The following is a 14,784-nucleotide window of genomic DNA, read 5'->3' on the forward strand; positions in this document are numbered from 1 at the left end:
CTTGTTGACTATTGTCTAAGACATTGAGAAGAGGAAATACAAACATATAGCTTTCACTTTGGAGTTGGTTTCTCTGACCACCTTGGGGCTTACATTAATCTACAGAAAAACCCATAGCAAAGTTGAAAATTGTTCCTCAGCCACTTAGGGTATTCCAGAAGACTGAAATAGGAAATGTTGTTAGAACCATTTTTACAAACACAATCCATCTTTGCAGATCTGGGCAGGAAAACAGTGGTCACATAAATTCTAACGAGAGGGTGCAGCACTAGCCCTGTGAATTTCATCATGATCCTCCTAGCCACGAGTGCAGCATCCCTCCAATCAGAGAAAGCCATAGGAATGAACCTGGGGAAGTGCATATACACTTTAAAGAGCTTTTGGATTAGGCTGATACAGATCTTTGTCTCCTTTTCTCTGCCAGGTGTTCACCCGCAAGCTGGAGGAGGTGGGGCGGGTGCTGTTCCTGATCTCACTGACACAGAAGATCCCTCCAGCCCACAAGCAGTCTCATGTGTCCATGCTCCAGGAGGACCTGCTCCGCCTGCCTTCGTTTCCCCGAAGTGCCATTGATGCTGAGTTCTCACTCTTCAGCGATCCCCAAGGTATGATCCTCTGGCAGCTTTCCTGCAGGGCTCCTCAAGACCCAGAAGGTTTCAGTGAGTGCTTTATTTGCCCTAGGAACACACAGGCTTGCAGCTTTTCTGGAAGCTGATGAATCCCTTCCTGGGGAAACTGATACAGAACTGTTGGTTTGTAAGCACAGCAGCAGAAAGGGCTTCGCTGTTAGAATTCACCAGACAAGGCTACTTGCTTTGGACCCAAATGAGAATGAATTTTAATTGAGTATTAAAATCATGCATGAGACTGCCCAGAAAGGATTGCTCAAAGTCCTTTGCCATCTGCTTTGTGGAAGCAGTCGAAATCCAATGAAGATTGGGTAAATTCTGCAGTGGGGGTAAAGAAACAGTCCACATAGAAACTTTTCTCTGAAGGTAAAGTAGGGTTTCCAGCCTGATGTTAAAAAGGTTTAATAGGCCATTGTTGCACAGTGGTAAACATTGGCAAGTTCTGTACCAGCCCTAAAGGCACTTGATTTCGGAAGCATGATTGTAACTCTGCATCGGTTTCCTGTAATGTGTGGGAAACCTGGAGCATAAAAACTGAGCATAAATCTGCACAGCCTCTGTGTGAGGCAGATGATGCATGTACAAGCTCAGATCTTGCACTTTTTAAGGGAAAAGGGTCCAACCAGCAGATTAATGAACTGTGTGATATTTATCATTCTTCATCTTTATATTGATGCTTTCAGTTGAGGTTTGCCTGTGGGCACTTAAAGAAACACAGGAAGGGTGAAATGATTTTAAAAAGGCAGAAGGATGGTCATTGTTGTGGGGTGGTTCTTTGCAGCGAGGTGAGGCTGGCTGTGGTGGACAGAGCTGATGGCTGCTGCTGTCGATTGCTCTTCTCCCCTGCAGCTGGGAAAGAGCTCTTTGGCCTGGATACCCTTCAGAAAAGCTTGTGGATTAAGCTGCTGGAAGAGATGTTCCTCGGCATGCCCAGCGAGTTCCCGTGGGGGGACGAGATCATGCTGTTCCTGAACGTGTTCAACGGCGCTCTGATCCTGCACCCCGAGGACAGTGCCCTGCTGCGGCAGTACGCTGCCACCGTCATCAACACGGCCGTGCACTTCAACCACCTCTTCTCCCTCAGCGGCTACCAGTGGGTGCTGCCCAGCATGCTGCAGGTGAGCTATGGCCAGGAGCAACCCCAGGGAGCGTCCTGCTGACACAGAACAGCTTCGGGACAGATCTGAGGAAGAAGTTCTTCCTGTGACGGTGTCGCTCTATTAGGAACGGCGAGAAGAACGACACAGACTCTCTTGGGAGTCGATCAGGAGAATTTCTCTCAGTTTATTGCTTCAGATCTGTTTTATAGACCGATACGTGAAAAGTACAGAAAAGAAAACTCTTATTGGTTAGTGAACTAACACATCACCATCATTGGTCAGTGGGGTACACCACCCCTCGACCTTCTCTTGCCAGAAAACAAGGAACAGACAAACAGCACCTGCAAGGCTGTTCTCTATCTCTGAGGATTGTTTTAATTCCTCCCCATGATTTCCCAGGCCACTTTCTCAGGCAAGACTGAGAAAGTTATGTGGCCTGCAATTTCCACAGGCACTGTGCTCTTTATTTTAGAGTGCTGAATCCCTGGCACAGGCTGCCCAGACAAGCTGTGGCTGCCCCATCCCTGTGAGTGCTCAGGGCCAGGTGGGAACAGGGCTTGGAGAAACCTGCTCTGGTGAAAGGTGTCCCTGCCCATGGCAGGGGGTGGAACTGGATGGGCCTTACAACCCAAACCATCCTGTGATTCCTGTGAGGAATTAGCAGGGAAGCTTTGATCTGCTCATGAGACATCAAACCTCATGAGAGCTTTTAGGCACCCCAAGAAGGCAACTGTGGGATGGCCCAAATTAGCTTTCCACCTCCTTCTTGAGTAAATTACTAAATTTTCTGTTCTCCTTTGTGTTAAGTAAATAAACATCTGTTTTCCTTTCTCTGTACTTCCACACAGAAATGTGAAATTTCTGCACAATTTTTGGACCTTGGGCACCTCTCCATGGTTTTTACTTCAGGGATGGCTGAAGTTTGGGAAATAGTTGAAATATCTGGATTTACTACTTGCTAATTGAAACTAAATTACATTCACTTTTAAAGTATGAAAATAACTCAAAATGTTTATGAAAAATGACATGTTGCCTTTTCTTGTGAGTGATGAAAAATATTGGAAGTGTCAGAGGTGGAGTTTCTCTTCCAGATGAACAAATGGGCATATTTTCCTGCTGATTCTTGAAAAAAAAAAACCAAAACCAACAAAACAGAACCCAAAAATAAAATTTAAAAAATAATTATTTGACAGATAAAAAGGATTATTTCTGTAAGGCTCAAAGGCAGTATCTAAGTAGAGATTTAGTATGACAATGCAAATATTATTGTGCCCTTTCATGAAAAAAAGAATCCCTATACATTTAATTTTCACATATTTAATGAAGAACAATAATTAATAATTGGAACCAGTGATTACTTTAGCTATGTAAACAAGCTCTGTAGTAGTTGGAAAGTCTGATATCCTGCCTTACATGATTAGATAAGTATGAATTGAATCCAGGTAAGCATGGGTTTATTAATGAGAAACAAGACATTTTGAAATAAAATAGCCTAATAACATAATTTGAAGTCCTCAACAGTAACCATTCAGTCCTGCAAAGGATTCTCCCTTCATTTTCACTTCATATTGAGAGAAATTCGTTTGTAATTCTTTCCTATCCTCACCCTCAATTAATGTCAACTACTGAGTTATTAAAATACCACTCCTGGGAGGTAAAAAAGCAATTCCAAAAGAAAATACAAGTGTTTCTGAGCCTGTTTGGTTTTGCAGACTTTAATTTCTCTGTGCCAGGCACCCAAGGCCAGTTGGTTTGTTTGTGGTCAATTCCTTTACCACTCCTGGGCTTGATCCAGCCGCTAATTGAAGCGCAATTCCTGGTGCATACATGCAAATTTCCCCACATGGCTCTTTTTGTTGCATGTTTTTCCATTTCACTTGGTAAAATGCATATACAGTTAATTATTTCCCTTTTTTTCAGGTAAATGTGATGTTGTTGGTAATTGACAGGCCTTGTCCTCGTGCTAGAGGGTTCTGGTTGTATGAAAGTTGTGCTGATTTCCTCAGCCTACCAGAGCACTGAGAAGTCTCTGCAGAGGTCTCACAAGGAGAAGCTGTTCCTGGGAATTCACACTGTTTACATAACTGAGAAACAAATCCCACAAATTGGCAACATATCCTCTGCATGGTTCCATGGCCAGCCCTGAAGGAAATGCCATTCTAAAAACTTAAAATATTTTAAAAGTGGGTGGCACTGTCACTGTGTTGGAGGACAGAGCAGGAGTACAAATTATCATGACAAACTAGAGATGCAGTCTGAAAAAAAAAGAAAAGAAAAACCCAAACCAACACACTGTGTTGGAAGTAACTGATTTAGTGGCACGTCTGCAAGACAGAATGTTGGAATTATAGCTCTGAAGCCAAACATGAATCAACAGCATCCTTCTGCTGAAGGATAGAAGAGAAAAATGTCTCAAATGCCAGTCTGGGGTGACTATACAGATTTGTATCTTGTGAAAAACATGGAAAAATTCTGCTCTCATCAGCAGCAGTCTTGACTGGAAGTACTGACTCTATCCAGCTCAGAGAAAGCATCAGTTAACTCAAGAAACTGCAGGAAAACAGGGATGTTCATGTAGAAAATATGTCTTGTGAGAAAGGACTGGAAGATTTGGTTAGCTGGAAAATATGAGGATTCAGAAAGAAAGCACTAACTGTCTTCTAACAAGCAAAGTGCTTCTAGGAAGGAGAGGGAAGGAACTGACCTCAATATGTAGGACAAAAAAGAATGTTCAAGCATGAAAAGAATTTTTCCTATGGATATTTTGTCCACAAATGCTTTGCCAGGGAGGGTGGTCCAGTCTCCATCTTTAAAAGCGTGTTAGACAAACCTATCAGGAATGACAGTGCTGTAGTTGATTCAGTCTGGGCTCAGGAGGTGAAGAGTCCTTCCTCTGGAGCTGTGATTCCATGTCCTTTTCCATGTGCTCAGGTGTACTCTGACTACGAAAGCAACCCCCAGCTGCGCCAGGCCATCGAGTTCGCGTGCCGCCAGTTCTACGTCCTGCACCGCAAGCCCTTTATCCTGCAGCTGTTTGCCAGCGTGGCCCCTCTCCTGGAGTTCCCTGTGAGTAAGAGCTATTCCCTTGTCCTGGAGGGGAGGCACCCCCAGCTGTGTGTGTGCAGCCACCCCCCATCAGGGGTCACAAGGAGAGAGCACTCGGTGCTGCACGGAACCAGGTCCCCACTTATTTCTGCACAGTTGGTGGAGCAGGGTGCTGAGACAGCAGCAATAATGACAATAATGAATTATAACTCTTTAAATGCAAATCCATCCTCAGAATCCAGCAACAGGGATTAAAAGCTTAATACCAAGTTTTAGTATACATGTGAAGGCTAGCACTAGATCAGTCATGTTTTGAAATATTCATTAATTATCAGTCTGTTGAGTCAGGCAATGCTTACTGGTTGAAAGCAATGAACTCCATGTGGACCCTTTGTGGAAAACAAAGGTTGTCCACACCTCCAGATAAACATTCCTGGGCTGACATTAATTTCTCTTGTTGGAACAGGATGCTACAAACAACGGGACCAGCAAAGGAGTGTCAGCTCAGTGCCTGTTTGACCTGCTGCAGTCTTTGGAGGGAGATACTCCAGACATTTTGGACATCTTAGAGCTGGTGAAAGCAGAAAAGCCTCTCAAGTCATTAGGTAATAGTAAAGCACCCTTTATTCAATAATTCTGGTTTATTGTTTATTGATTCAACAGGCATTTGATGCAGCATGGTTTCTTCAGAACTCTTCTCTTCTATAGGAATGTTCTATCTGTTTCCTGTGCCTCATGGGGCTTTTAAGACTGGCTTTATCACCATCATCCTTTTGATATTTTCTGCAGGAGGGGAACTATTAATTAATTTTATTCCAAAGCTACTTTTTTTTTTTGTTTGTTTTAAGCCTTCTAGTCTCTGACTAGCCTCTAGCATTTTGAATTTTAACATGTCTGAGTGAAGAATAAAGATGCCTAATAAATTATATTATGCTGACAAGATTAGTGTCATCCTCTGCTCTGCTCCATATGGACAGGAAACAAAAGCATCCTCTCCTGTGGGCAGACTGTGACTAGTAGATGATGATGGATACAATTCAGACATCCAGCAGTGCTGAGCTTCTGGAGGGGGTGTTGATTTATCATAAAGCAGAATTTATGTGTCTGTATGGTGTATCCAGGACATTCTGTCTCTTGATAGCTATCCATGCAATGCTGCGTTTAAGAATTTGGCTGGTTTGTGATTTTTGCTGATTTTTATAAGGATCATCAACTTGTTTTCCAAATTTGCACTTCTCTCAAATACTAGTTATCTTGATGCTCTGTGAAGCCTGTCTGGCCTTAGAGTTAAAGCTTTGTAATAAAGTGGGATTTCATGATGCTGCACAATTATATAGAAAGTTTTAATATAAAGTGGTACAGAAAGAGAAGATATTTCTTCCTCTTTGTGGATTGTACCAAACATTTGTGTAAAATCTTAGAGGTTTCTGTGGAGAAATATTGAAAACATCTCTGAAAATTCTCAAGTATGAGTTGATGATGAGACTGTGGATGAGAATGTTGTGTATCTGGTATCTTCCATATGAAGGTCAGAATTATGATTTACATGTTTTAGGACCTTAACTTTGACTTGGGCTCCTGCATAACAGAGTCACTTCTGAAAAAAAGGACTATAGTTCTATTTAAAAAAAATATTCTTTTGCCAATATTACTCTTTCTAGTTTCTTAGTGCCCAGAACTAATTATGCCTAAAGTGATACTTGCAGTATGTGACCTAAATGCTTTTGAAACCTTTTTCTGAAATCACTAGCAAAATAGAGTCAGTTTTGTGCTGGCACCCATGTGGCCATGATTTTTGAGAAGCTAAACTATCTTCTGCCATCAGTGGTGCATCAGCATCACTTTCTGTGTGGCTGGAACATCTAAGCATAGGGAGCATAAAAATTGTTAATTTGACATGTGCCCTTGCCATATATGAGCTTAAAACTTAGCTTTTGATGAGTGATGTTTGAAACAGGGCTCTGTAGGCCTTTTGCTCAGCAGTGAGTGACCTGCTGAGAGCTGTTTCACCTACTGAGTTCTTGGGCAGTAGGGTTCAAGTAGGAGTGCAGCACAGGTTTATTTTACAGAAACAGATTTTTATCTGTCCAAGAGCCTATTGGGCATTGTTAACATGAAAAGCAAGCAATAGGAGAGGGGGAAAAGGAAGTGTGTTACTCCTTTCATACTTAGTATGATTGTGTGACAGTCTTCTCATATTACTTTCCTCCCTCAGACTTCTGCTATGGGAATGAAGACTTGACCTTTTCCATCAGTGAAGCCATCAAGCTGTGTGTGACAGTGGTGGCTTATGCTCCTGAGTCATTCAGAAGGTGATAATCCATGGTCCTGATTTGTGCAGACTCAGAAAAGGCATAAAAGCTGCATTTGGCAGCTGTCCCAGTGGGGACCATGCCATGTCCTGCTGGTTTCTGTCACCAGAGGAGCAATGGACAGGGAACTGGAGGGGGACAGACGGGCAGAGAAACTGGAGAGAACAGGAAAATAACAGAGAGAGCAGAGATAAACTTACTTAAGTACAAATGTTAGTTTGCAGGAGGGAATCAGAGAATAAAAGAGTCTTTGGAAGGCAAAATGCTTGTTAGCAAACGGATGACATATTTGGAAGATACCTGAAAGTTCAGCGTTTGTTTTTTTAAAAATAGCAATAATGAAAATAATAATCAAATAATATTAATTATAATAAATTATATTTAATAAATAAATAAGAAATAAGAAATACTTAAATAATAAATAACAGTAATAAATGGTAAATAATAAATAACAATAGTAAATAATAAAGCAATAATGATATATAATAAAATAATTATTATATAATATTATATATTAAAATAATATTAGAATAACAAATATTCCTAATATATTAATAATTAAAATAATTAATAATAATATAATATGATAAATTATTAATATAATAAATTATATAAATATAAAAATAATAAAATATATGATGATGATGATGATGATGATGATGATTATTATTATTATTAGCATCATCTAATTTCCCCCTGAAGTTCCTAATCCAATTGCTTCTTTGGCCCAAGACTTCTAGTGAGAAGCAGTGAATGCCTAGTGACAGATCCAGGGTCTTCAGATAGAAACCAAAGCCCCTACCTAATGTGAGCTCAGGAATGACAAAATATAACAGAGCAAATAATGTTATTTTCCCAGCCTCCAGATGCTGATGGTCCTGGAAGCCCTGGTTCCCTGTTACCTGCAGAAATTGAAGCGACAAACCTCTCAAGTGGACACTGGGACAGCAGCTCGTGAGGAGATTGCTTCTATGGGTGCCCTTGCCACCTCTTTGCAGGCTCTCCTGTACAGTGTAGAAGTTCTCACCAGGTAACACCCATGGGCCAAGGGGCTGAGCCTGTGTTTGGCTGGCTGTGCAGGGAGAGGGAATGCACAGCAGGCCACATCGTGCAGCTTAGCTTGAGTTATGGTTGAGTATTGGACTTGGTAAAATTAGTGCAAGTTCTCAGAGCAAAAGCAGAATTTCTCTGTGTCAGATTTCACGTGTAGCATGCTGTTCACCTTCTCTTTGCCAGGCCTATGACAGCCCCACAGATGAGCCGATGTGACCAAGGTCATAAAGGGACCACAACAGCAAACCACACCATGTCAGCAGGTGTGAACACCAGGTAAGGCTTTTCTTTCTTTTTATCATTTTTTGAAACAGTTTTGGTTTGGGATTTTTTTTCAGTAAGGTTTTTTTTTTTCTCATTGCTCAGAGTGCTTGGCCTCAGACAGCTGAGGGAGTGCTCTGGGTACTGGAGTGTGGGAGAAGACACTCACATCAAAAGAGCACATTCCCCAGGACTGCATTTCTGATGATAACCAAAATACCCAAGACCAGGATTTCCAGTTTTAAACAGTGTATCTATATAGAAGACCAGGGTATCAAAATGGAGGGTGCACATCCTAAATTATTCATTCCCTTTGTTTCCCTGTAGAAATATATATGCTGAAGCTCACTCACTGCTTTGCTTCCTGCTGACTCCACTGTCAAAGTGACCAGTGGGCAGAGCATGCTTGGCTGGCAGAAGGGTCAGATCCTTCCAGCCTTGTTCTAAGGGGCTGAACACCTGTACAAACACAAACTGCTGATCAGTTGAGGCTCACAGAGACTGGCACCTCCCCTAGTTTTCTTTTGTTCCCTTTCCCATTTCCTTGTGCATTCCCTATGGTCTCTTCCTATGATCTTTACCTCTGCATTCATCTGGGGGTTTTTTGCAGGTACAGATAGCAAAGGAAAGGTAACTGACAATTTGAGAGAAGTGAAAAGGATGCCTGGAAATATTCTTGTCCTTCTTAAAAAAAACCCAAAACTCAACAAAACAAAACACCAAAGAACTTTCTCACAGAAGAAGGGAAAAAGGAAGGACGTGGCATGAGTGAACTGTAATTCTGCTCCTTGGCCATAGTGGCCATTCCAGTTAGCAAATTAAACAAGGCCACTGACAATTTACTTGGTCATAGAAGAAAGGTTTAATCCACCCACAAACATTTGGGATTGTGAAGTTTTTTCCTTGCAGCAGGAAGTCTTCTGCCTTCTCCTGGCCAGACTATGCCTTACTGTGCTAAAAATCTGAATGTTTGTGCTGACCTGGAAGGGGAATTGTAGCTTAGCAAAAGCTGGGGTAGCTGTTTTTCTGCAGTTTTCCAAGTTATTATCTGTCTTTTTCTTATTATTATTATTTTTTTTTTTAATTCAAGGATTTAGAAATCAATTTTTGCATGGATCATCAAAGGGCTATGATGTCATTTTATAAATGTGGACACATCTTGGTTGGTAACTCCTGGCATCCGTCTATTATTCTCTAAAATCGATTCAGTCATGGTTAAAACATGGCTTTGACTTTCAACTCCTGATCTGAGAAGCAGGTAAACTCCAGACATGACAAACCAGCAGATAAACCAGACATGCTGAAGTCTGAAGTGGACATATTGCCATTTGCTTCCTTTTCAAGATTTCTCAGTCTAAGGAAAATAAGGTATAATGGAAAGTAGCACTTTGTTATCTATCTGCTGATTTTGGAGAGCAGGTAATGTGTATCTGTTGACAGACAATGTAGACATTCCCAGTCCAGCATGACTCAGGCATCTTGACTTACATTCCCAGATTTTTCTAATTATCAGACATTCAGTCTCTGATCCAAAGTATTTTGGCACTGCTCCAGGTTTCCTGCACTTGTTTCTTCTGTCATGTTATCCTTGCAACAGACATCTGCTAGCAACAACAGGAGTTTCATGTTAAAATGATTACTGTTCCTGCCTTGGACATGTTAGCCCAGCGGTGCACCATCCATTAATGCTTTCTCAAAAAGAAGTAAAAAAATGACAATAAAACAAAACAAAAAACACTCTGAGGTATTCTTTTTGCTTGGTGACTCTGGTTTTGTGAAACAGACTGAGAACTGGGGTGAAAATCAGTGAGAGAAATCACTTGATAGAGAGCTATGGTTTTTAAGCCTGAATTTTTCCTTTCAGAAAAAGGTCAGTAACTCTAGGAATATGTTTTTTGATGGAAGTTGGGAGATAAAGGCAATTCACTGTGGTCAGTAACTATGTGTAGGCATTGTTCCAGTGACACAAGATACCATCCTGACCATGTAAGAGGCGTCAGCCTCTGGGATAGAACAGTTTCACTTTCTTTTAGAAAAGCAAGTTTAGGCACTACTAAGTTGCTTTTTGCAACCTCACTGTTTCTGTTTTCCCAGGTACCCAGAACAGGGAGCCAAACTGCACTTTATCAGGTACAGTACATTTATATCCCAGTCTCCCCTGATATGTGACAAACTGTTCCCACACATAGTTGCTGTGACAAGCAGTCTTTTTTGAAGGAACATATCACAGGACAGTTCATATAGAAAATATTTACATTTTTAGCAAGACTTGGAAGATTATGACCTCCCCTTTTTGTTTCTTAATCACAGATGTAACTACCTTTCTTTCAGTTGCAGAGGAGAGCATCTGTTGCAAAAACAAGATGAAGAGGTTGTTGTATCCTATCCCTGAGAATCTACTGTATATAACACTGCTGTGTCTTACTTTGTATCCTCCAGGGAGAATCTTCATTTAATGGAGGAGGGCCAGGGTCTTCCTCGAGAGGAGCTGGATGAACGAATTGCCAGAGAGGAGTTCAGGAGGCCACGGGAGTCGCTGCTGAATATCTGCACAGAGTTTTACAAGCACTGTGGTCCGAGGCTGAAGATCCTGCAGAATCTGGCTGGTGAGCCCCGAGTGACTTCTCTGGAGCTGCTGGATGTGAAGTCCCACATGAGGTATTCCACAGGCATTCTGCTTTTATTTGTTCATTTCAGGGGAATTCCTTTCTTTTAGCTCTTTCTTTTTCTTAATAGCAGATGGATTTACTTCTTGGTTGTGTGGTTGCATGTTTTTGTCTGAAACCTGCAGGGGCTACACTCAAGACAGAAGGTCTCTCATGGTCAGAGGTTACAGCAGTTAAACCAACACTGATTTACAGCAGATAATGAGTTGTGCTCTGATTCCTTTAAATCTCCTGGAAAGTGCTAGAAATAGCTGCTTGGTCAGGGTTGTGACCTAAAATGCTTAATTATAGTTATCTCTAAATAAAAGCAACGTATCTCGATCCTTACATAATTCATAAATATCAGTGACATGACTGACGGGATTTAACCACTGTAGGACAAACTCAGTTCTACACAGAGAGCAGATTTATCAGAATCTGATGTGACAGTCATAATCCTGGGAGGCTGACAGGTGCCATTTCAGAGGCTTCAGAAAACAGGATAATATGCTAGTCGCTTCAGACAGGATTAATCTTACCCAATTATAGCCATTTAAAAGTCAAATGTTTAGTCTGCAAAAGCCATAAAGATCTTTTTGCACCCAGTGAAAAGGAAGATGCGCATCCAACTGTTTATCCCAGTATTTCAGGAAGATAAGAATTTCCCAGGTTGCTTCTTTCTGCTAGGAAGGAGCTAGCAGATTAATTGAGATTGATGTTTCAAGTTGGATGAAATGGATATCACACTCCATAATGCATAAGGAAGTTTTATATATCATTGCATGGAACTGGTATTGCTTTAAGTTTAATTATATGATAATTTAAATTTTACAGCATTTAAGAAAACAGACCCACTTCATAGTATGACAAAGCAGTTCTAAAAAAGGAATGATAGAGAAATACTGGATAAAAAAAAAAAATTATGCCATTTTTGGTTAATCTGAGGAACTTGTTGCCCTTGATATTACTAGGCAGATTATAAAGAGAATAGAAATATGTTCCATTAGTTGGATGTATTTCAGAAAAAGCCCCCACAATATGGATAGGATTGTACTGTAATCATCCAATAAAAAAGTCTGTCGATGTTTCATGCTTTTTTTCTGCTCTTTGCTTACCACAAATATCCAAGTATTTTGTACATTTTCGTCAGACTGCAAGTGTAAGTTAAATGCTGCCATGATATTTCACAGTCAATCCAAAAAAATGTCATTGACAAGGCCATCTGGGAGAGTGAAAAAAGCAACAGCAACACAATCTGTAGAGCTGTTAGGAGAAACAAATAAAAACTGCAGGGAACAATCCTACAAAGGACGTGTTGTGTGAACCTATGAACATGTTATTTTAAAAATTTAACACCTGAAAATTACACAGTGATACTTCCTCAAGTGGTAATGCTGAAGAACAAGCACAGAACAAAACCAAATCACTTATTAACTGACAAACAAGTGATGCTGGGTCTATCTTTCAAAGGCATTTGCAATGTTGTAGTCTTCATGCCAGCACAGGGGATTTGGTTTTAGCTATACAAATCTGTGATTCCTGATGCTCCCTTGGTGCATTTAATGTCAATGTAAAAGTAATATTTAGACCATTCATGTGTTCTTAAATATAAACAGCGATTCCAGCAAAACAGTTTTAACAGACCTAAGATCTAAGAGTTTAAACAGCACATTTGACTTTTGCACCGTTTTCTTTTTACCAGGCTCCTGAATATTGACATGCTAGTCCATTGGCATGTGTGTAGAATTGCAAGTTGTGTTTATTTTTCTCTCAATAACCTGTGTTTTCAGACTGGCAGAAATCGCACACTCCCTGCTGAAGCTGGCCCCCTACGACACGCAGACGATGGAGAGCCGCGGGCTCCGGCGCTACATCATGGAGATGCTGCCCATCACTGACTGGACAGCTGAGGCGGTGAGACCTGCCCTGATCCTCATCTTAAAGAGATTGGATCGTATGTTCAATAAAATTCACAAGATGCCTACTCTGAGGTGAGCAGGTACTCTGGAAACCCTCTGGGGTCCGTTTCTGATGTTGCAAGCCTTGAAGTGTGGGTATGTCATCTACCTCAAGCTGTCATGTTGCAGTGAGCCTTTACAGCATACCAGAAAATCACAGGTGTTTTTATCTCTGTAAGTGTGTTTATGTTGATGTTTTTGTTGTGTCTTCTGGTAGCAGCATGGTTGTTAAGAACTAAAGAGAGAACTTCCAGAAATGTCATTTTTCTTTCCCAAAAAGAAGTCTTCAGATTTTTTCCATCTCATTGCCTTTTTAATTAACTTTTGCTGTGAGTTTTTTAAAGTTAAACTTCAGTAAGTAAGAGTATTTCTAGCATGGCAATACTGTTATGTCCTCTGTAAAGAAAAAAATAGGAGTTATGCAGTAGATTCTGATTGCTCCCTAGCAAAAGGCAAAGAACTTCATCCACTGCTTCAGGTCCTTGTCTAGTGGAAGCCTGGTATATCACACCAGTGCCATTATGGTATGTTCAGGCTTTGGCAACTTCAAGAAGTATTGATTGTGGAGCATAACCCTGCTTGGAGGCAGTGGTACAAATCCAGTCTGGGTGGTATAAAATCACTGAGACTCGTGAATTTTCCAGTGATCTGAGTAAAAAGAGTCATTGGTCTTGGTCACCCTCATGGGCATATGTCCTCAACTGCTTGAATGGCACTTCATTGGCAGTCTCAGCTGAGAAGCCAAATCATGTTAGAGAACATTAGAATTATGTCACTCTAGGAATCAAAGCTAGAACGAATAATAGGGAGGTGATTTCTTCTTTCTGGCATCATTATCCATCACTTTTCTTTGGTTAACCTGCTTCAAGAGACTCCACCCTTGCAGGGAATTCAGAGGCAGAAATTGTGGTGCTTCTCTCTCCTGTTGGTTTGATTCTTTGCCATGTCTTGCCTGCTTCTCATTCCTTCTTTTCCTGCTCATACCTTCTTCTGCCTCAAAGGCAGATAGGGGTTTCTGTCCCTGAAGATCTTTCTTCTTTATGTAAGCTGAATGGATGCCCACAAATTAAAATTCCTTTCATATTTTCTCTCTCTCTATGCCTGTACCTATGCTTGGCTTAAACTACTCTTTTCCACAAAAGGACAGCAAACCCACTGGACCAAATTCTGCAACTACATTTAACCATTACTGAGTCAAGCAGTCTCTTAGGGATGGGTCTGTCTGCAAGACCCCAGGAGCCATCCCTTGGGGTACTCACGATCAGAATCTTATATGCTGCCTCCTGTGGGCATCCCACTCCAAACCCAGTGTCTGCTGGAATCAGTGGATATGTAAGAACAAGTACAAGAACAAACCACTGTTCTGGTGATTTAGTTCCAGTGGATACACAAAGGTGAGATATATGTTGGTCTGAAGAAGAACTTGCGTAGCAAACACTTGATTCCCCATGAGGCTCTGAGAAGTCACCTGAAGAGCTTGGCTGGGATATTGTTCAAGGCTTGAGCTAACAAGCTACGTCAGCCTTTTGTCTTTCTGTCCCAGTAAATGCAGTCAGATGCAGGCTTTTGAACTGCAATGGCTGCAGAGAGTCAGACCCTGGGATAAGGGTGTGAACCACTTTGATGATACCTATGCTTCGTCTCCTCCTGATTTGGAAGGGGGATCCTTTTAGCATCTGGCATAGTCCCTAAATTTAGTTTTTGTGATAAAAGCAAAGTGTCAGGGAAGAAAGGATCCTGGGATGAAGGTCTTTGGTGCTGGTGGGGAGTGAACCATTCCT

At 41.2% G+C, this 14,784-nt stretch overlaps 1 protein-coding gene across 3 annotated transcripts in view; it reads left to right on the top strand.

Annotated features, from left to right (window-relative positions):
• UNC80 (unc-80 homolog, NALCN channel complex subunit) overlaps positions 1–14,784 on the top strand; it is a 122,371-nt gene that overhangs the window by 80,446 nt on the left and 27,141 nt on the right. For all 3 annotated transcript variants that reach the window (XM_058839471.1, XM_058839470.1, XM_058839472.1), the window contains 10 exons: positions 425–605; positions 1,479–1,747; positions 4,661–4,795; positions 5,241–5,379; positions 6,990–7,086; positions 7,946–8,116; positions 8,323–8,415; positions 10,495–10,530; positions 10,840–11,058; positions 12,836–13,036. In XM_058839471.1, coding sequence (XP_058695454.1) covers positions 425–605; positions 1,479–1,747; positions 4,661–4,795; positions 5,241–5,379; positions 6,990–7,086; positions 7,946–8,116; positions 8,323–8,415; positions 10,495–10,530; positions 10,840–11,058; positions 12,836–13,036 — 1,541 coding nt within the window. The remainder of the gene's footprint in view (positions 1–424; positions 606–1,478; positions 1,748–4,660; positions 4,796–5,240; positions 5,380–6,989; positions 7,087–7,945; positions 8,117–8,322; positions 8,416–10,494; positions 10,531–10,839; positions 11,059–12,835; positions 13,037–14,784) is intronic.

This window comes from Poecile atricapillus, chromosome 5, assembly GCF_030490865.1.
Source record: "Poecile atricapillus isolate bPoeAtr1 chromosome 5, bPoeAtr1.hap1, whole genome shotgun sequence".
Lineage (NCBI taxonomy): Eukaryota > Metazoa > Chordata > Aves > Passeriformes > Paridae > Poecile > Poecile atricapillus.